We start from the raw sequence: 22,443 nt of genomic DNA on the forward strand, positions 1-22,443 counted from the left end.
AAATAATGACATCACATACACACACTTTGGTGCTCACATCACATGGACAAATTGTCTTTTTTTTAGAAATCATGGCCAAATAGTTTTATATGCAATATTTACAGCATTTGGGTACATCTCTGCAAGAAAAAAATCCACAGAGTCAAGGCTGTCACGTGACTCTAATACCAGGTGGCAGTTGTGGGCACGTGGTCATTGGCTCGTGGCTGTGGTTCTGGTTGGGTGGTCTTTGATGCCGATAGATTTAAAACAGACTAGGCTAGTTGTGTGGAAGAATAACTAACTTATGTGGCTTAAAACAAGTATCTTAACTGCTATTTATTTAATAGACAGTACCGCAAAGTACGCTGGAAACCAGGAAGTACGCAAATCGACGCTACAATATGAAGAGGACAAGTAAGGTAGGATGTCAATTAAGGGGCTCAATACTTTAATTTCTTCTCCTTAAAAAATATTTTGTGTAACGCTTTTATTGTGTGTATGTAGCTATGTAGCTATTTTCTATGTATTATATGCTATTTGTGTGCTCTCAACATACACTTGTTAGTTATAACTATACTTTAAAAAGACGTTTGTGTATTTTCGAAGTGGCCACAGGAGGGCAATAGAGGCTGATATCTTTGTATGTCCGTCACAGGCCACCGTATGATCCTCCAGTAAGATGTGACGTCACGTGAATTACAAACAAATCAAATCAAACTTATTTTTTTTATAACGCTTTACGAATGGTGCCCAATGTGCTTCAGAGGAGTATAAAGAATTCTTTATTTTGTTATAGTGTGTCAAATTATAGTTGAAAATTGCGTCACATCCGCTTTGTAACTTCCTGTTAGTTAGCACTTCCTGGTTTTGTCTGGAACATTGGGCAGACTGTCACAATTACACTTGTCAATCTGTTGTCACCCAAGCTGAAGTATCTTAGAGGCAATGCCGTAAGTTGTTTATAGGATGTTTATTTAATGTCGTAAATGTTAAAAACGCAGAATTATCGGTGCTGTGTTAAAAGAACTGACTATTTATATGTTTAAGCTAATACGCGAGGCCGTAGTCGCCCTCTGCTGGATATTCATTGAACTACTGTATGTAAAACTAATAGAAGTGATTGTTGAAACTCTTTATTGACAATGCATGAGAATATAGTAATTTTGTTTTGCTTTATTTTTCCAGTTTTCACCGGCATGTCTGAAGTAAATGGGTCGTCTTGCAACAACATTGTCTTCATTGGCTCCGGTTTAACTTAGTGTTGAGGCAGCGTTCCAATACGCTGCACGAGAACACTAGAGTTGCCATCCAACGCCGTACAAGTAATGCTACAAGGTCAGTACAAAACTTTTAAGTCACGTTGAAGCATGAATAGTGGCTTTTTGCTCAAACAATAGGACAATCTACAATACATAAAAATACATAAACCACACGTGTGCTGTGTTCGAAACCGCATACTTACTACTTAGTAGTAAAGGCGGGGCAAAATGGCGTCAATTGTGTCCGGTGTGCACACAGCTTTAAGCTGTCATTTCAGGCTACATGATACCATACAGCATCCATATCAAACATTAAACTTTCATATCAAGGCGGGGGTCTCCAACTAGTGGCCTGCGGACCGCATTTGGCCCGCGGGCCGCAAGTTTGAGTCCCCTGGTATAGGGTATAGCAGCAGCAAAAGCATTGAAGACAGTTTTTTTTATTTAATTTTTTTTCTGTTTTTAATAATTGCGTTTTTGGGGGGGCAGCCTCACCCAGACCCCTGCTCCAGTGGCCCCCAGGTAAATTGAGTTTGAGACCCCTGGAAAGCAGCCACAATATTGTCAATTGAATGTCGTAAAAAGGAGTGGAAAAGGCTTGAACATTGTAAAGTTTCTTAGTAAATTTCTTATATAAAGTTTCTTGTGAGCAAGAAAGCCGATTTTTTAAAATACATTTTTTATTCCACAGTATTGAACCAAAACAAATAAATAAATATGATTAGACTCTCCAAAAGCACTTCGGAAAAGGTATCTCATTGCAGGCCCCAAAACTATGAAGCAAAGACAGAAAAGATTCAAAATGATGGGGTGGGGGTGGGGTTTATGTATGTCACATATTATTATTTGTATTCATTGGCGCCTAATCTGGTACAGGAAGTAGAAGTACAAGGGCCAAGCATCCGGTGCTGTCTCTCCTACTGCTGTTAAAAGTTGGAGACACCGTCCTCTAGTGGATACTACATGTCACTGCAGTCTTGATTTCACTAAAAGGAAATCAACTAAGGTCCTTGTCCACACTTGAATGTTCTTTATGACAGCTAATTGACCGTATTCATCAGCAAGATAGCATGATTTATTAATTAATCTATTTTTGAAAAGCTGTGATAGGATAAAACCGTGAAATTCACAAGCTAAGTAGTGAGGGATTACTGTACCTCTTCTTGGCTTGAAAATATGGCTTGTAGTTGCAGGTCATTGACTTGTGGTGGATATAAAGACACTTCAATATTTCAATTATGTCACATGTATATGACTCTAATACCAGGTCCAATATAAAATATCACATTTCCCTGCGTACTTTATCGCTATTTTACGTTTTTGCTAGTTTTTGTCGAGTTATAAACACTGCTTGTTTGCTTTAAAATACCAAAACCTTCATTAAAGTCGCCAATTCATGAAAAATCTAACATATTTCAATCTGTTTGTTGCAATTAATGTTGAAATTCATATCAAGTTATAAATGGTAAATTAGTTGTATGATGTGTGACGTTAAAATTCCCTCCAAATGTATCGCTATTTTACGTTTTTGCTAGTTTTTGTCGAATTATAAACACTGCTTGTTTGCTTTTAAAATACCAAAACCTTCATTAAAGTCTCCAATCCATGAAAAATCTAACATATTTTAATCTGTTTCTTGTAATTAATGTTGAAATTCATATCAAGTTATAAATGGTAAATTAGTTGCATGATGCGTGATGTTAAAATTCACTCCAAATGTAATGCTATTTTACGTTTTTGCTAGTTTTTGTCGAATTATAAACACTGCTTGTTTGCTTTAAAATACCAAAACCTTCATTAAAGTCGCCAATTCATGAAAAATGTAACATATTCTAACATGTTTGTTGCAATTAATGTTGAAATTCATCTCGAGTTATAAATGGTAAATTAGTTGTATGATGCGTGACGTTAAAATTCACTCCAAATTTGCAGCATATTGTTTTTCGTACGTTTGTTGCCCTCCAAAAAAATGAAAAACAATGCATCCTTTAAGAGAAAGGGAAGGAGATTTTCAAATAAAGCAACATTATTATGTGTAAATATATAAATGTATGGAAAAGCAGATGAGTGGGGGTTGGGTGTGGGTGGGTGGGGTGGTCATCTCCACAAATAAGATCTCTACAGCAAAAGTGCCTGGAAGTTTAAAAAAAAATACCTCTGAATCCACGTTTGAAGTGTAATGAAAACAGGCAAGCTTAAGGACTGATGTTTTCCAGGATGTAGTTCGAATCCCCTCGTTTCCCTACTCTTGTTAAAAGAAGCAGAAGGTGGGCACACTTTTTTTTTAAAAATACACAAAAAGTATATGAATATATGATAATACTGTATATAGATGTACACAGAGTGCAGCACATGGTGGTTAGTGTCAAGTGGTATCGGTTCTGCAGTGCCTGCACAGTGCAGGCCAAAGCATGAAGTCAAATTAAATAAAAATACAACTCCATCCCATAATATTGTGTCACTTTTTCTACTCAGGATATTGAACAAAACATTCAATTAAAAACAAAAGTCCACCCCATAACGTTGTGCGTCACTTTTTTTTCCACTCAGGACATTTAATAAAATATAAGTCAAAGCATAAGTCCACCCCACACTGTTGTGTGTCACTTTTTTTCCACTTAGGACATTTAATAAAATATAAGTCAAAGCAAAAGTCCATCCCATAATATTGTGTGTCACTTTTCCCACTTAGGATATTTTAATAAAACATAAATTAAAAGTCAATTCCACAATGTTGTGAGTCAACCTTTCAAATTAGGACATTTAAGAAAAATGAATTAAATTAAACGTCCATCCCATAATGTTGTGTCACTTTGTTCGTTTAGAATCATTTGAAAGTGTTTTGTTTTTTTTGGTGGTTTTGTTCCTTTTTAGCGTTTTTATCCCCAAAATACTTTTCTTACAAAAGTGTCTTCTGTGGTGAGGATGTTGAGGAAAATATAGACTCTCGTGGTCCACGTGGTCTCATCCAGTGGAATTCCGGACCCCTTGGCATGGTGTGGAAGCGCCATGACGGACATGCTTCCATGCATCCTTCCAGTAGTGTGTATGTGTGTTGGGAAGAAGGGGAAGGGGCGGGTCAAAGCTCTGCTGCAGTCCTCTAGAAGCCCTCTATATGACAGTAGGCCTCCAGGCTGGAGAAGAGGATATAGAGGAACCACAGGCTGAAGAAGAAGCCCGAGGTGGCCAGTCTGTGCCCCCGCGGGCCCCCGAGCTCCCCCCCGATGTGGGCGCGGCGCCGGTAGAGGAGCACCGACACGGCCAGGAAGGCGAAGATGGTGAAGAGCGTGACGGAGAAAGCCAGCGAGCCGGCCTCCACCACGAAGGGCTTGCCTTTGCTGTGCCAGTAGATGGCCGCCACCGACCACGCCGTGCCGATGCCCAGGAACACGTTGACCGCGTTGCTGCCCGTTACGTTCCCGATGGACGCGTCGGCGTACGTGTCCTGCACCGCCGCCACCTTGCTAGCAAACGTGTCTGTGGAAAGATGAGATGTTGTTTTGCACAAAGTAAACACAGTTTGACCCCGGAACAGACCATTTCTATTCCACATCATCACCTGGAACGGACGTGCCGAGCGCCACAAAGACCACGGCTGTCACCGAGTCCTTCAGGCCGACGGTGCAGCCGAAGTGCGACGCCAGGTCACCGATGACGGCGGTCAGCAGGCCGATGATGACGATGGACACCACGAAGCACGCCCAGCCGTTCAGGTAGTCGGTGGGCGGCACGCAGGCGAACGCCACCTTCCAGAACACCGTCAGGAAGTGCATGACGTAATCGAAGCAGGACGGAAGACGCTCCTCGCCCGCCTCATCCTCATCTTCGTCTGTAAGGAGGCAGGGCATTGACTTTGTGAGATGTCATACTGTATATAGACAATCTTTGATTAGCTTCTTAAAACAACACAGCGCTCCTGACATGTAAAATAGAACCTTTTCAATTTATTGACTTTATTCTATTTATTCTATTATTTATTTTATTCTATTTTAGTCGTTAGCATATAGGACACAACGTCAGGAAACTGGGAAGACCTGGGTTGGAATCTCCTCCCACATTCCAAAAACATGCTAGGTTAATTAGCCACTCCAAATTGTCCATAGGTATGAATGTGAGTGTGAATGGTTGTTTGTCTATATGTGCCCTGTGATTGGCTGGCCACCAGTCCAGGGTGTACCCCGCCTCTCGTCCGAAGACAGCTGGGATAGGCTCCAGCATACCCGCCACCATTGGCTCTAATTTCGTAGAAAATGCGCAGGTCTGTGTTGACGTTATTCTTGTAAAATTACATTTTTCCCATTTCTGATTTTTGGGGATTTTTAAAACTTTTTAAACTATTTTTTAACAATTTTTTACTATTTGTAAATCTTCTCATGTACAGGGTCAGGCAAAATGATCTGACACATTTTTAGGTTAAATAAAAGGCAAATAAAGTAAAGAAAAATGTGTTTTTATTTTTGAAAAGTACATAAATTTAATGTCATTTTTTTAAATATAATGCCATTTTGCCAAAATGCCAAAACAAAAAAAAAAATATATATATATAATGCCATTTTGCTTTTTTTTATCACGCCATTGTTCATTTATTTTTCAGTTGTTGCCATGAATTGGACATGTGAGCATCGCGCTTTAATTGTGGAAACGTTTATCAAAACAAACAATTTGATTGAATTTTTAAAACATTATGAAACAGAATGGCCTTATATGTACTTTTCAAAAATAAACTTTACTTTATTTGCCTTTTATTTAACCTATACATATATAATTCAACAACCTCATTATCCCAAAATGAGAAGTTTCTTTAGTTTTGTGTGTTTGTTATAATATTAAGAATATTTATTTCATATTTCACCTTTATGCTACTTCATTTTCCCTCCTAATATTGAGTCATTGTCATTAGATTGGAACCCTTTTCTATTTCCTTTTTATACATTTTCTTTTTCTTCTTAGCTGAGGTTTGACCCTGGAACAGATTATTATTATTCCCATCATTTCCCCGTGCATGACAGTGAAGTACCTGCACTGACGGTGATGGCCTCCATGAACTGCTCTCTCCATGAGTTGGTGCCCACCACCAGGGCCAGGTTGGTCTTCTTGATCAGCTTGTCCACCGTGCTCTGTCACGCCAACACGACACGTCAGCAACGCCAGGCGGGACTCGAGGTACGAGCTGGCCTCCACCCACCTTAAACTCGTAAGACTCCTCAATGACGACCTCCATCTTGGAGTGATCCCCCAGCACGGGCTTCCCCATCTCGGCGATACGCTTGGCCTCCTCCTCGTCGGACGTCAACTTCCTGTCTGGAACATCTGAGAGTGCAAAAGAAAGAAATATGTGTTTTATAAAGAATCTGAGTAAGACGTTCGAGTCCCCAAAGTCCCCACCACGTCTAATGAAGCAATGCTGCTCCACTTTGCCCCCCCCCGGGTGGAAGTCATGCCAACTCACACAGCAACAACAGTGCTTTATAGTGCATGCAGAGCTAGATAAGGCCGCTGGATGCCCACCATGTATCCTGCAACTAATGTGAATACTGAAGGTTGCCTACAGCCACGATTTCCACGCGGCATTTGATGAGAATAAAAAAGACCGATTCCTATCACTTAACCAAATAAAGTGGTCGTATTAAAAGTTGTCATCTAATGAGAACATGTCGTAAAATGATGATAACAAATATGAGTAGCTAAATGTTGGAATATTACAAAAAATTAAATTTTTTGTCTTACAAAAAATATTTTTAAACATAAACAAAAAAAACAAAAATTCACCAAAAGAATTATGAGGGAAAAAAAATTGAATTGCATATAGAAATATTAAAGTCGATGGTTTTTAAACAAACACTGTATTATATTACAAGAATAATGCTTTCATTTCCTAATAATAAATAATAATTTCTTTCAAAACCTCAAAATAGGGCTGCACGCTGGAGAGTGGTTAGCATGCAGGCCACATAGCTAGGAGACCCGGGTTCAATTCCCTGCTCAGGCAAGTTCTCCTCCTGTGGGTTTTCTCCGAGTTCCTCCCACATTCCCAAAACATACATGCTAGGTTAATTGGCGACTCCATCCATGAATGTGAGTGTGAATGGTTGTTTGTCTATATGTGCCCTGTGATTGGCTGGCCACCAGTCCAGGGTGTACCCCGCCTGTGAGGATAAGCGATAAAGAAAATAGATGGATATTTCAAAAAAGTCATTTTAACAGAATTTCAATAGAAAACCTTTTTCAAATCCTCTTACTGATAGAAACCCATGTAAATTCATAATAATAACATAACATAATCATTGCATTGTCCACAACGTTGTTAGAAAATATTGGATTTGTTGTGCAAGAATGAAAGTTTCATTCATTTTTGTGCAAACAGCAATCATTTTCTTCATTTTGGTCAATGAAGAACTGCCCCATTCTTTCATGACAACGTGCACACACACACACAGGATGCTACAGGGGGCTTACCGTGAGCCAGCAGCATGGCTGGGGGAGTAGACATGAGGACAGTGAGGAGCGGGGAGGGGTCTCAAATGGGGGCCATCAAGTATTCCGCAAAAGAAAAGTACAACTAATCAAATCTTTATTCATAACTTTATGAATAACTAATCCCAGGATGCTTCTTTCAATTCTTTTTTGGTAAGAAATTGTTAAACTTTGTGCTTAGAGTAGTAGTAGTAGGATTAGTAGTATTTCCGCTGTCTGTCTACTTCCATGTTACATTTTACCTATCACATATTATATATTACCTGTTGTATGTTATATATTACATGTTACCCGTTACATGTTATATACTACCTGTTACATGTTACCAGTCACATATTATATACTACCTGTTACATATTATATGTTACCCGTCACATATTATATTTAACCTGTTACATGTCCAACATTCCTTCTAACCTTCCCTCCAATGTTCCCTCCAACCTTCCTACTAACGTTTGCTCCAACTTTCCTACTCACGTTCCCTCCAATGTTCCCGCCAGCCTTCCTACTAACCTTCCAACTAATGTTCCGTCCAAACTTCCTACTCATGTTCCCTCCAATGTTACCTCCAACCTTCCTACAAACCTTCCTACTAACGTTCCCTCCAACCTTCCTACTAACGTTCCCTCCAGCCTTCCTACTAACGTTCCCTCCAACCTTTCTACTAATGTTCCTTCCAATGTTCCCTCCAACCTCCCTACTAACGTTCCCTCCAATGTTCCCTCCAACCTCCCTACTAACGTTCCCTCCAATGTTCCCTCCAACCTTCCTACTAACGTTCCCTCCAATGCTCCCTCCAACCTTCCTACTAACGTTCCCTCCAACCTTCCTACTAACGTTCCCTCCAATGTTCCCTCCAACCTTCCTACTAACGTTCCCTCCAATGTTCCCTCCAACCTTTCTACTAACGTTCCTTCTTCCAATGTTCCCTCCAACCTTCCTACTAACGTTCCTTCCAATGTTCCCTCCAACCTTCCTACTAACGTTCCTTCCAATGTTCCCTCCAACCTTCCTACAAATGTTACTTCCAATGTTCCCTCCAACTTCCGACTGTTTTCACCAACGTTCCCGCCAACTTTCCTTCTAACCTTCCCTCCAACATAGATGTGCTGTCGGTGTAGCAGTGTTGTTAGTGATGTAGTATGTACGGGAGGGGGGGCCAAGGTGTCCTGGTGGTGACACACATGGTTGGTGAGTGGTCCCACCACGCCGTCAGCAAAGCTGGAAGCGTGAAAATCTCTGCATGCGATGTTCCAATGTCTAACGTGATGGCACTTCCATGGCGGAGGTTGTACTAGTATAGTATACCGGTATATAGTACAGCATAGCATAGTATGTAGTAGACCAGCGCTAGTATTACTACATGAGGCTACACACGGTGGAATGAGCACAGCCTGTCCTCTTGCTGACTTTATGCTGTCGCCATGGCAACAGTCACAAGACAAGACAGACACTCTTTAGCCAGGACGGACCTGCAGTCACGTCACTCCTGTACGCCTGCTGCGTTGCACACGACAAATGCGCCACACGGCGCTGGGGTTCACCCCCATACCAGACAGATTGCAATTTTTCATACGGCGCTACAAAACACATACTTCACTTTGGGATGTGATGGTAATTTTACACGAATAAAGTCTGAATATTAAGAGAAAAAAAGTAGCATTTGAAGCAGAGACAACAACAAAACAATAAACTCCTAATATAACGAGGCAAATGAACATGATTTTGCAGCATAAAGCTGAAATATTAGAGGACAACAGCGTTATTTCTGTGAAGCTGTAGTATTAGGAGAAGATAAACAAAACAAAGAATCATTTTTTTCACAGAAATAAAGACAAACAAGCAAACAGCAGAAATGGGAAAAGCAGCTGTGATTTCAAATATTATGCCAATAAAGTTAGAATTCAGGAAGAGAGTGGAAATAAGTGGAAAATGTAAACATATAAAAGAGCAGAAATGAAAAAACTCAGCAGTAATTTTCTGAAAATAAAGTATTACGCCAAAAGTTTTTATCAAATAATAATCATGATATAATAATAATATAATAATTTGAAATATTAAAGGGGCTTTTTCCACTTTTTTGACCAATAAATGTAGTTAAAATGTTGTATTCTGATATTAAACTACACCAACGTTTGATTTAATGAGGTTTGCGTATTTGGAAGTGACCCCTAAAAGAAGCTTGTCAGGGCTTTGAACACTCCATTTCAGAGAGTTTTCTCTAACAGTGGTTCCCTGTGATGTCACACAGTGATGTCCTTATATGGGCGTGCGCTGTAGGCCAGATACAGGACTGCCCTCCACACAGCTCTGCTTTGCTCTGTTTACATTTATTAGCTATGGCTTCCAGGAAGAAATCTTTCTTTGAGGCAAGATCAGGCAGAAGTGGTCGGAGTTGGTGATTCCCAGCAAGAGGAAAATATTTTCGATCTGTCAACGCCATTTCACACCGGACTGTTTTTTTTTTAACATGGATCTGAAATATCCGCAGAAACTGTTGCTGAAGCCAAAAGAAGCGTCGTGATCTCCCCGGGAAAGGTGCATTAATGTCGGACACGCCGTGCTGCTGTGAGTCCATGGAGGTGCAGAGAACCACAGTCCTCACCGATGTCCGAAATACGGTAATCCCACAAAAAAACGTGTAACGATCACATTTCCACTGCACTCGGTAAATACGGCGCTCTCAAATTAGGCTTCTGAGCTCCACGGCACCAGCTACGCTTCTGACAAAGTGCGCCCGACAATGAGTGCTCCTCTTGAGTTCTCCGGCCAGTAAATCAAGACCTGCCAGTAGCTCCTAACCACTTTTCAAGTAGCTCTCCAAAGACTTTATTCATTTATCATCAACTCCTGTACACACTAAATTAAACTGTAGGGGTCGGAAGTAGTCTGGAAGTACTTAGGAGCACTCGGAAGCGTGACCAATCACAGTGGAGAGTGTGTACTTGTGGGTGGAATAAATAAATAAATGAAACACAGCTGGAATAGGTGCAGATTATGGAAGATCTAGAAAGGTTTCTGTCCGTGTTATTGTGTGTAGCTGCTCTATAGGAGTCCATAACTCAATAAAAAGGGGTCGAGAAATGATAAAGTCCCCTTTAAGAAATAAATATATGGCTTCTTGTGCTCTGATTGAAGCTCATCTGCATACGTGACTTCACGTTTTGACAAAGTGTGCTCAGAGTTAAGCTGCCATTGGCATGCGGCTTCCTTCCTTAGTCCCGGCTGTCACCTCCTATCTCCATCAACCCCCCCACCCCCCACTCCCATCCATCTCAGCACGCCTCATCCTCATCTGCAAGCAAACTGACTCATCGTGCGCTGAAATCAACTGCCCTGCATCACGATGGACTGCTTATCTTTTCATGACCTTAAGCTAATTCTGTACAATGAGCAAATGGAATGAAGTTCCCCGGACTGGCAAAAGTTAGCGCATCAATACGAACTGACTCATCAATACGAACTGACTCATCGTGCGCTGAAATCAACTGCCCTGCATCACGATGGACTGCTTATTTCTTATCTTTTCATGACCTTAAGCTAATTCTGTACAATGAGCAAATGGAATGAGGTTCCCCGTACTGGCAAAGTTAGCGCATCAATACGAACTGACTCATCGTGCGCTGAAATCAACTGCCCCGCATCACGATGGACTGCTTATCTTTTCATGACCTTAAGCTAATTCTGTACAATGAGCAAATGGAATGAAGTTCCCCAGACTGGCAAAGTTAGCGCATCAATACGAACTGACTCATCAATACGAACTGACTCATCGTGCGCTGAAATCAACTGCCCCGCATCACGATGGACTGCTTATTTCTTATCTTTTCATGACCTTAAGCTAATTCTGTACAATGAGCAAATGGAATGAAGTTCCCCGTACTGGCAAAGTTAGCGCATCAATACGAACTGACTCATCGTGTGCTGAAATCAACTGCCCCGCATCACGACGGACTGCTTATTTCTTATCTTCTCATGACCTTAAGCTAATTCTGTACATGTTGAATGAGCAAATGGAATGAAGTTCCCCGGACTGGCAAAAGTTAGCGCATCAATACGAACTGACTCATCAATACGAACTGACTCGTCGTGCGCTGAAATCAACTGCCCTTGCATCACGATGGACTGCTTATTTCTTATCTTCTCATGACCTTAAGCTAATTCTGTACAATGAGCAAATGGAATGAGGTTCCCCGTACTGGAAAAGTTAGCGCATCAATACGTTCATAGAATGGTTGTCAATCTGTGAACAAACTGCAGTGTGTACAGATATTTGTAAATACTGTACCATAGTACTGTATCAACACAGACTGTTGGACAAGTAAACGGAGTGAGGTTCCCTGGGCTGGTGAAATTAGCTCCCCAACACATTTTTGTTCCAGTAATCTCTGTCAAGTTATGAATAGATTGCAGTGCGTCCACTTTGCTGTAAGTGGTGTAATACATCAGACTGTTCTAAAAGTCAATGGAGTCAGGTTCCCCAGGTTGGCAAAGTTAGCACATCAATAGTTAGCACAATCTCTCCCCTAATAGCAGAAATACAGCACATCCATATTTGCCTACTTTGGCTTATTGGGAAGGTGTGCGCGTCCCAAAAAAGGAGCCAGGAGAAGCAGTGGCGTGGCGTTTGAGGCCCCCCGCGGTCATCGGCGCTAAGTCGCTGCACGCTAACAAAGCGCCCTTCATCATGACTCTCCCCTTGCGCTGCTCAGACAGCACTGCCACAACCCATCAAGCTTTGCTGCTAAGTGTTACTTTCTGCACCCTCCACACCAGCTTGCCGCATCACGACCCCCTTTGTCCATCCCCCCACCCCCCCTCTCCCACCACCCGTTAGATAACGCAAGCTAAACGCCTGACGGACTGTTGTTTTGTTGCTTTTCACAAAGCATGAGCCACGGCCAGCTCACGATGACAACATCTCTTCTAAAGATATGCTTATTATTTATTATTTGCTTATTCTTGACATTTTTTATACTTGACTTGACTTATCCCAACTTCAGCACAACATCCGTCCCAGAAGGTCCAACCCAAATACACGCTTAAGCAATCAATGTGGTTCATTGGCCTGCACCACTTTCTTAATATATTATTCAACAGAAAAATGAAAAAAAACAACAATAATGAGAAAATATTTGATGAAATTAACTCACAATGTAATGAGGAAAAATGATGTTATTTTACTAGCATGGAGTTGAAATATTATAGGGGATTTATTATTATTATTATATTATAATGATTTATATAATTATTTATATATTATAATAATGATTATTATATTTATTATAATGATTATTATGCAACAGTAATGAGAAAATATTTTATGAAAATAAACTCACAATGTAATGAGGAAAAATGAAGTTATTTTACTAGCATGGAGTTGAAATATTAAAGGGGATTTATTATTATTATTATATTATATTTTTTATATAATTATTTATATATTATAATAATGATTATTATATTTATTATAATGATTATTATGCAACAGTAATGAGAAAATATTTTATGAACATAAACTCACAATCTAATGAGGAAAAATTATGTTATTTTACTAGCATGGAGTTGAAATATTAAAGGGGATTTATTATTATTATATTATAATTATTTATATAATTATTCATATAATTATTATTATATTTATCGTAATGATTATTATGTAACAGTAATGAGAAAATATTTTATGAAAATAAACTCACAATGTAATGAGGATAAATGATGTTATTTTACTAGCATGGAGTTGAAATATTAAAGGGGATTTATTATTATTATTATATTATAATTTTTTATAGATATTATAAATATTATATTTATTCTAATGATTATTATGCTCATGCTGCACCTCATTCTGCAGTGTTTCCTTGGGTTTCCTGCCTCCCGCCAAAAACTGTCTGTTTCACTGCTCTCGTCTAGGCCCACTCTTCTGTGATTGGTCACACACCCAAGCGCTCCTGAGGACTTCCGTAAACATAGGTCGGTGTGCTGCAGGGCTCACTTGAAAATGTGCAAACCTCTTTATCTGATGATTTGGCATCTTTTAACACCAGAATAAAACATTGTAACCACATTTAGAGGTCAGAAAAGTCAACAAACAAAACAAAAAGGGGAAATATAAAAAAGCTGTCATATCAAAATATAAAGTCAAAATATTAAGAGAAAAATTTTTGCAATTTTAAACAATAAACTTGTAGCATTATGATAAAAAATAATGTCATTTTAGTAGCATCGAGAATGAGTTTATATTTTTTTCTTGAAATTTAGATAACTTCTTCGAAATTATGAAAGCATCCTTTAAGTTCTGACGCCCCAGGCCTGGAGGTAAAACAAACCATAGGTTCCCCAAGATGGCGGAAGACGTTGTTGGATTGACGGAGATGGCAAAAGCAGACAACAGACAGGAAGACAAAGCGGACTACTGCACCTTTCTGGAGGCTCATGTCCACCATGCGAGGCTCGGCCAGCTCCAGGAAGAAGTTCTTGTTTTTCTCGTACTCTTCATCGTCAATGATTTTCACGTGAATGACTTTGCTGCGGAGGACGATGAGGAGATGGGCGGGGGGGGGGGTTGACAGGGTAAGGAGAAGGAGAAGGAGAGGTTAATTTGCCATGGAAGGACACAGAAGCCGCTCGGATTAATAATCTGCATGGCGGAAAAGGTTAGAAGGTGAAAGGTCAGTGCGGTTGCTATGGCGATGGCACGTGAAGCACAGGCCAGACGCTTGGCGTGAAATCCATCAGGACCAAAAATGAGGTGAGCAGACGCTAAATGAAAGAAAGTGTTGCTTTCCAATTCGGTTTTTGGGGGGATTTGTACCCCCACCCCCAATCACCACAAGGGAGCAGATCAATACCAGCAGGCCCCACCCCCAAATGAGTGGTCATCAGGCAAGGTTTCTATGTGATGAAGGTTTTTCCATCGACATTCATGATTGCTATCAAACAAAACACGTGGAGTCTTCATAAATACGTGATTCAGTGAAGAACCCACATTCTAAAGTAATGGTAATGGTAATGGTAATGGTTAAATTTCATTTGAACATGTATCAGATTACAATTGAATGCATCCCATAATCAGTTCACAGTTCCACATGTCCGAAAGGAGTAGGAAGAAGCAAAGCTTATTAAATCCTACCCCTCCATCTGGTACTTTTACAATCACTAACTGTTACATTTGTTCACTTCCTGCTTTCCTAATATAGTTTAAGTATTTTTATTTTTTACATTTTTTGTCCCGTACCACAGTAGGTTTTGAGTTACGGTCCCCTATGTGATTGAGTTTGACACCCCTGAATTGTCAATCATTCAATCAATTGGTCCTTCATTACTTTTATTTTTTCAGTTTATTATTTCTCTTTAAACAAGCAAAAAAAAAAATTCAGATGACTCGACAAAATCAACAAAAAAATTCTGTAAAATATTCGATTTCTGCAGCCCTATCATAAACATATAGAAATATTATATTTATATATTTTTATAATATATATTATAATATTTTTATAATATAATGTGTGTATATATATATCATTTATACCAAAATTTATTATAGTTTATAATATACAAAATATAATTTCAAATATATCAGCGACCCAGTGGTTAGCGCGCAGGCCTCACAGCTAGGAGACCCGAGTTCAATTCCACCCTCGGCCATCTCTGTGTGGAGTTTGCATGTTCTTCCCGTGCATGAGTGGGTTTTCTCCGGGTACTCCGGTTTCCTCCCACATTCCAAAAACATGCTAGGTTAATTAGCCACTCCAAATTGTCCATAGGTATGAATGTGAGTGTGAATGGTTGTTTGTCTATATGTGCCCTGTGATTGGCTGGCCACCAGTCCAGGGTGTACCCTGCCTCTTGCCCCAAGACAGCTAGGATAGGCTCCAGCATACCCCCTGTGACCCTCGTGAGGATAAGCGGTAGAAAATGAATGAGTTATATATATATATATATATATATATTTATAATAAATATTTACATAGGCACATTTCATCTCTGCTAATAAATGAATAGAAGTTTATTGTGAAGGCATTTTTCATCTGTGACATCATCAATGTCGTTCAATGACAGACCAGGCATTCAAAAACTCAACTGTGACACCAATGGCATGTGTTTGTTTTTGTGTGTGTGTTTGTTTGTGTGTGCATGTGTGTGTGTGTGTGAGTGCACAACCGCAGGATGTGAATCAAGATCAGCATTTCATGCTGTGTATTCATGTGTACTTTTCTGTTGACACTGAATGTCACGGGTAAACACGTACACACACACACACACACACACACACACCACGAAGACACGTCCATGACTATATTTGGATGTTTATCTCCCTTTGACTTATCTCTTAACAGTCATTTTGTCTACAACACATCTAATGTACCATGTAGTATATGTACTACATGTACTACATGTACTACATGTGACATTTTCTGACTCTGGAGGAAGTCCTCTGACGCCCAACATGACTCATCCATTAGATGCTTTCAGTGGGACACCTCAGCTAATCGTGGTGTTTTCCCTCCTGACTATTTTCTATGCCGTTTACCAAATGTGGCCCGCAGGACACTAGTTTGAGGCCCCCGCCTTGATATGAAAGTTTAATGTTAGTTAGTGCGGCCCCGCGCAAGTTTGATATGGATGCTGTATGGTATCATGTACCCAGAAAAAATTATTACGTTTGATTAATGTTCATGTTAAAGGTTAAATAACTCTTAATAGTTATCCTCCCTATCCGTGTGGAAGTGGTACGTTTTTGGCTATTTAAGTTGAAAGGAAATAACTTGAAGGCTACCGTTCAGGTCGCTAGCTCTCTAGTTTGCGAGTTAGCATGTGTCTCAAGACCCTGCAGTTGCGCAATATGTTGTAAATAAAAAGAGTATAAATGTGACTATAGTCGTGTTTTGTCATGTCTACAGGGCTCTAATAATGCTTTGTTCATTTTAATCTGAAAAAAATCATTTGTCTACCCACCAACTATATGTGGTTTCTTAAGTTTTTATTATTTGCCGTTTTAGTATTATTATTATATTTATTTATTATTGATTTATTCTTGATTTGTTTATTTATTTTTCATCTTATTTTGTGCAGAAAAATAAAAATTGAGATATTTGAGAAATCGGAACCAAAGCACTGAAAAAGTTTGTATATTTTTCTGTTTTTAATAAATGCATTTTTTTTTTTGGATGAAGGGAGAAAAGCAAATGGAGAAAGTGATTAGCTTAAAGCTAATAAGTGCTTGGGGCCACCCTTAGCAGCTGCAACAACTGCAATCAAGCCTTGGTGATAACTTGCAATGAGTCTCTTCCAGCTGTGGAGGAATTGTTGTCATTCAGAACAGACCATCACACTACCACCACCACATTTGACTCTTCTTTTTCTCAAAAGCCACATGGAATTGGACACACACCTTCCAAAAAGTTCAACTATTAGTGCCTCCTATTGCCTTTTTTTAAGGCAAAATGTGTAAGATATGTTATGATTATTAATATTCAAGCGCAAAACAGCATGATTTAGTCATCATGATCTTCATCGTGAGGTGTGTGGTTCCTCCTCCTCCTGTGATGACTATTCCGAACATCTTGTCCAGTCCCTCCTCTGCCTCTCTGCAGGCAACGCTGGAGCTCATCACACCAGCGCCTTCTGCTTTCAGTGACTTTCCCGTCCACCCACGGCCACGTGGTCATTTTTGTGTATTTTTAGCCGCCATGCTGACCCGATTTAGTCGCCACGGCCATGCCAGCATCATCTTCAGCATGGATGCCTCCTTGCAGGCAATACTGTATACTTGGAAGGCTGCCGACTCACTACCGTCTCCCATAGCAACCGTGCTTCATCCACACGTAGCCTCAGCCCTGATCCAGTCCAGTGGTTCGGTCACAGAAGCTGTGAATTCTAATTCCAGTTTTTTTTTCAATAATGTGCTTAATATTCCTGACGGCCTTCCCGGGGCCTGAGGTAGCACAGGAATGAACGCAGCACCGACTGTTAGCAAGCACACGCTGCATCACGCTCACAGATGAGCAAACAACAGAACCGCATAAGAACCCAACACCGGAACCACACTGGAAACCAGTTAGACCAGTGCCATGTCCACCAGTATGAATGTACTTTCCATTCAGAATGGAATGGATGTTAACATCCCATACCATGATGCTAACATGGTGCCTCCACCACCATTATGCTAACATGGTGCACCCACCACCATGATGCTAACATCTACCATCATGATGCTAACATGATACACCCGCCACCATGATGCTAACATCTACCACCATGATGCTAACAGGATGCATCCACCACCATGATGCTAACATGATGCACCCACCACCATGATGCTAGCATGATGCACCCACCACCATGATGCTAACATGATGCACCCACCACCATGATACTAACATGGTGCACCCACCACCATGATGCTAACATCTACAACCATGATGCTAACATGGTGCACCCACCACCATGATGCTAACATCTACCACCATGATGCTAACATGATGCACCCGCCACCATGATCCTAGCATGATGCATCCACCACCATGATGCTAACATCTACCACCATGACACTATCATCCCCCACCATGACGCTATCATCCCTCACCATGATGCTAACATCCCCCACCATGATGCTAACATGATGCATCCCCCACCATGATGCTAACATCCCCCACCATGATGCTAACATGATGCATCCACCACCATGATGCTAATATCCCCCACATCTCACACCATGAAACGGACATTCCCCACCATGATGCTAATATCCACCCCACTATGACGCTAACGGCACCATGATAACATTCCCCACCCTGTTGCTAACATTCCCCACCATTATGCTAACATCCTCCACTCATGGCAGCCAGTCAGCTCACATCTTCAACTTATAATGACCCATAAAACTGGTGGCCAGCTAATCACAGGGCACATATAGACAAACAACCATTCACACTCACATTCATACCTATGGACAATTTAGAGTGGCTAATTAACCTAGCATGTTTTTGGAATGTGGGAGGAAACCGGAGTACCCAGAGAAAACCCACGCATGCACGGGGAGAACATGCAAACTCCACACAGAGATGGCCGAGGTTGGAATTGAACTCGGGTCTCCTAGCTGTGAGGCCTGCACGCTAACCACTCGTCAACCATGCAGTCCCCTGTCCAGATATTAGCTACCCATTCATTCAAAATGTTAAAAATAAACAGTGGACAATTGGCCTTACCCCATCATAAATGCCTGCTACCCTCTGCAGTTGAGTAGGTGAGCCCTTCCGAGGCGTGATGAAGGCATACAGCACGGCGGTTAACGTAGCGCTAATGAGTAATTACGTAAGAGGAGCTAATGAGAGCGTGGCTATAAATAGCTGGCAGCTCATGCATAATGGAAGAGGCGGAGCCGCCAGCAAAGGTCTGGATTGAAACACAAGGATTTTACAAAGCACACAAGCAGGAGGACGCATGCATATTTCATAGCGCACACGCTAACCAAGCTATGCTAGCTGCTAACGCCTTACAGCACACGTCTCCTTCCATCCCTTTCATCCTCGCACTAATACTTCATGTCACTCTTAAATCATCCTTAAATATAAAAATACCTCAAATGTATACACAGTACACGAGAAATACACCCACAAATCATCCTCAAATATGTCTTTAAATATGTCAGTAAATATAATAATAATCCTCAAATGTGAAAAAATGCTATGTCTAATACAAATAAAAATGCTGGAGCCTATCCCAGCTGTCTTCGGGCGAGAGGCGGGGTACACCCTGGACTGGTGGCCAGCCAATCACAGGGCACATATACAAATATAAATACTATAAATACTAAACACTTGAAAATATAAGTATAACAGAATCTTGAAATATTTCAATACCTGAAAATTCAAAATAAAGTATAATATAAAATAATATAAAAATATAGATGTAATTCTGAATGACATGAATAGATGGTAATAATATATAATAATAATAATAATAAATAACCTTGTGAGGATAATCAGTATAGAAAATATTTATAAATACATAAAAATAGAAAAAGTACCTGATATGTATGTAATATAAATATATAATATATTATATTATATTCATTCATTCATTTTCTACCGCTTTTTCCTCACAAGGGTCGCGGGGTGCTGGAGCCTATCCCAGCTGTCTTGGGGCGAGAGGTGGGGTACACCCTGGACTGGTGGCCAGCCAATCACAGGGCACATATACAAATATAAATACTATATATTGAAATATGTAAATACCTGAAAATTCAAAATAAAGTATTATATAAAATAATATAAAAATATAGATGTAATTTTAAATGCCATGAATAGATGGTAATAATAATAATAATAATAATAAATAACCTTGTGAGGATAATCAGTATAGAAAATATTTATAAATACATAAAAATAGAAAAAGTACCTGATATCTATGTAATATAAATATATAATATATAATATATAATATATAATATATTATATATTATATATTATATATTATATATTATATATTATATATGAATATGAAATGATTACAAGGAAAAGAAGGTTGAACTTCATTTTTTTTTACGCCTGACAGATGCAACAAGGAGTCAAGATGCCGCTGACTAGGAGACAAGGAGAGGAAGAGGATGCATTTTTATTTCCCCCCCAGTCTCACCCCCCCCTTATGTAACACGCTAAAAATAACGCTTGCACACGAACACACACGCAGGCAAAAAGGCAAGGGGGTGGTGGTGGGGGGGATGCACACATGCATCTGCGATGAGCTGTGCAGATTGGGTGTGGTTGCTATGGTGACCACGGAGCGGAGGAACATAATGACTTCCTGGAGGGAAGAGGCGAGTAGAAGACAAGCTAGCGTCAAGCTCACTAGCATCCTCACTCAGACCACACGGGGTGGGGGGGGGGGGGGGGGTAGGGGGCTGACAACCAAGTTAGTCCTTTTGGGGCTAGAGGCGGGGTACACCCTGGACTGGTGGCCAGCCATTCTCCGGGTACTCCGGTTTCCTCCCACATTCCAAAAACATGCTAGGTTAATTAGCCACTCCAAATTGTCCATAGGTATGAATGTGAGTGTGAATGGTTGTTTGTCTATATGTGCCCTGTGATTGGCTGGCCACCAGTCCAGGGTGTACCCTGCCTCTCGTCCCAAGACAGCTGGGATAGGCTCCAGCCCCCTCCGGTAGAAAATAAATGAATGAATGAATCTCATTGACCCTTGACTGACACACACACTTTTTGCATGTTCAACGCAACTTGTCCCACTTTGTTGGACGGTCCCTGAAGGCACCATGTAATGTTGTACCAGGTTGCACAGACTACTATACTGTACTACTATACTGTACTCTACTATTAGCCAATATAGTAGACATCATAAGACGTAGAAAATCTTTTACTACCTTCTGAATACATGTTTTAACATGATTAGAGCCCTGTAGACATGAAATAACACCCCTATAGTCACCATTACACTCCTATTAGCCAATATAGTCAGCATCATAAGAGTAAATAAGACACAGAAAACCTGTTTACCACCTTCTAAATAAAATCCACATTTTAACATGATTAGAGACTTCTAGACATGACATAACACCCCTATAGTCACCTTTACACTCCTATTAGCCAATATAGTTGACATCATAAGACATACAAAACCTGTTTACCACCTTCTAAATACACTTTTTAAAATGATTAGAGCCCTCTAGACATGAAATAACACCCCTATAGTCACCATTACACTCCTATTAGCCAATATAGTCAACAGCATAAGAGAAAATAAGACACAGAAAACCTGTTTACCACCTTCTAAATAAAATCCACTTTTTAACATGATTAGAGACTTCTAGACATGACATAACACCCCTATAGTTACCTTTACACTCCTATTAGCCAATATAGTAGACATCATAACAGACAATAGGACAGACAAAAGCAGTTTTTTCCTCCATGTTGTATTTGCTCCCAAATGCTGATACTATGTGATACTATGTGATACTATGTCATCAAGGTAAGATGTGATGATCTTATTGAGTACTACTGTGGATATTTCTACTGTCCAGGCTGCTACTGCTACTGGTGGATGGTGGCTCTGTATATTCATCCATGTAGATATGTAGATATACATACATATGTACTTTATACATATAATATCCATCCATAATGTAGCGTTATATCCAATGAGATTCCCAAATACCAGATCTAGGAATTGGATGGATATGTGAAATGTTGCAGGAATTAAGAAAATATGCAAGAATATTTCAGGAAAATAAGGAAACATTTCCTGAAAGTCAAGAGATTTTTTTCATGGAAAATAAGGAGAATCATTTTTCCAGCCCAAAGCTGGAAAAATTTGGGAAAATCTTGAGTATTTTGAAGGTGGTAACATGAGCAGCTTTGCCTGGTAATATTTGGACTTTATTCTTGTAAAATGTGTTGTTTTGTTTTTGCTGTTTCGGCAGAAAGAGGATCCATGTGGTGCAGGGAGGTAAGGTGAAGCTGCCGGGTCTATTCCGAGACGTCTGGGAAAGTTCTAGCAGGGGAAAAGCTGAGCGCTCAGCGGTTTTGCTGACGAGCGTGAACATGTGTCGTGTCAGTCAGGGCGTCCGGAGAAAGGAGGTCAGATGAGGCAGAGGCAAAAATCCACAACAGGTGAGAAGTAAAAGCGGCATAAAATAGGAACAGGGTTCCCTAGGGTGGGGGCATGCTGGAGCCTATCCCAGCCGAGGGGTGGGGGGGCTACACCCTGG

The 22,443-nt window shown here is 40.3% G+C and overlaps 1 protein-coding gene and 1 long non-coding RNA gene across 6 annotated transcripts in view; one reads left to right on the forward strand and one right to left on the reverse strand.

Moving 5' to 3' along the window:
* Positions 1 to 171: 171 nt before the first annotated feature.
* On the forward strand, positions 172 to 20,528 carry LOC131107308 (uncharacterized). 4 transcript variants are annotated; one of them, XR_009120235.1, is made up of 4 exons: positions 172 to 401; positions 1,168 to 1,317; positions 10,207 to 10,336; positions 20,274 to 20,528. It is a non-coding gene; the product is annotated as an uncharacterized LOC131107308 (long non-coding RNA). The 4 variants fall into 4 exon arrangements; XR_009120236.1 differs by lacking the exon at positions 20,274 to 20,528 and adding an exon at positions 13,629 to 15,500; XR_009120237.1 differs by lacking the exon at positions 20,274 to 20,528 and adding an exon at positions 13,977 to 15,500.
* Positions 1,127 to 22,443, reverse strand: part of slc8a3 (solute carrier family 8 member 3) — a 33,535-nt gene continuing 12,218 nt past the window's right edge. The window contains exons 3-7 of one of the 2 annotated variants that reach the window (XM_058057196.1): positions 14,137 to 14,243; positions 6,427 to 6,551; positions 6,259 to 6,358; positions 4,801 to 5,070; positions 1,127 to 4,718 (exon numbers count right to left, since the gene is read on the reverse strand). In XM_058057196.1, coding sequence (XP_057913179.1) covers positions 4,342 to 4,718; positions 4,801 to 5,070; positions 6,259 to 6,358; positions 6,427 to 6,551; positions 14,137 to 14,243 — 979 coding nt within the window. In that variant the 3' untranslated portion in view covers positions 1,127 to 4,341. The remainder of the gene's footprint in view (positions 4,719 to 4,800; positions 5,071 to 6,258; positions 6,359 to 6,426; positions 6,552 to 14,136; positions 14,244 to 22,443) is intronic. The other variant, XM_058057195.1, reaches the window with a different exon arrangement.

The sequence above is a fragment of the Doryrhamphus excisus genome, chromosome 19, assembly GCF_030265055.1.
Source record: "Doryrhamphus excisus isolate RoL2022-K1 chromosome 19, RoL_Dexc_1.0, whole genome shotgun sequence".
In the NCBI taxonomy this organism is placed as follows: domain Eukaryota; kingdom Metazoa; phylum Chordata; class Actinopteri; order Syngnathiformes; family Syngnathidae; genus Doryrhamphus; species Doryrhamphus excisus.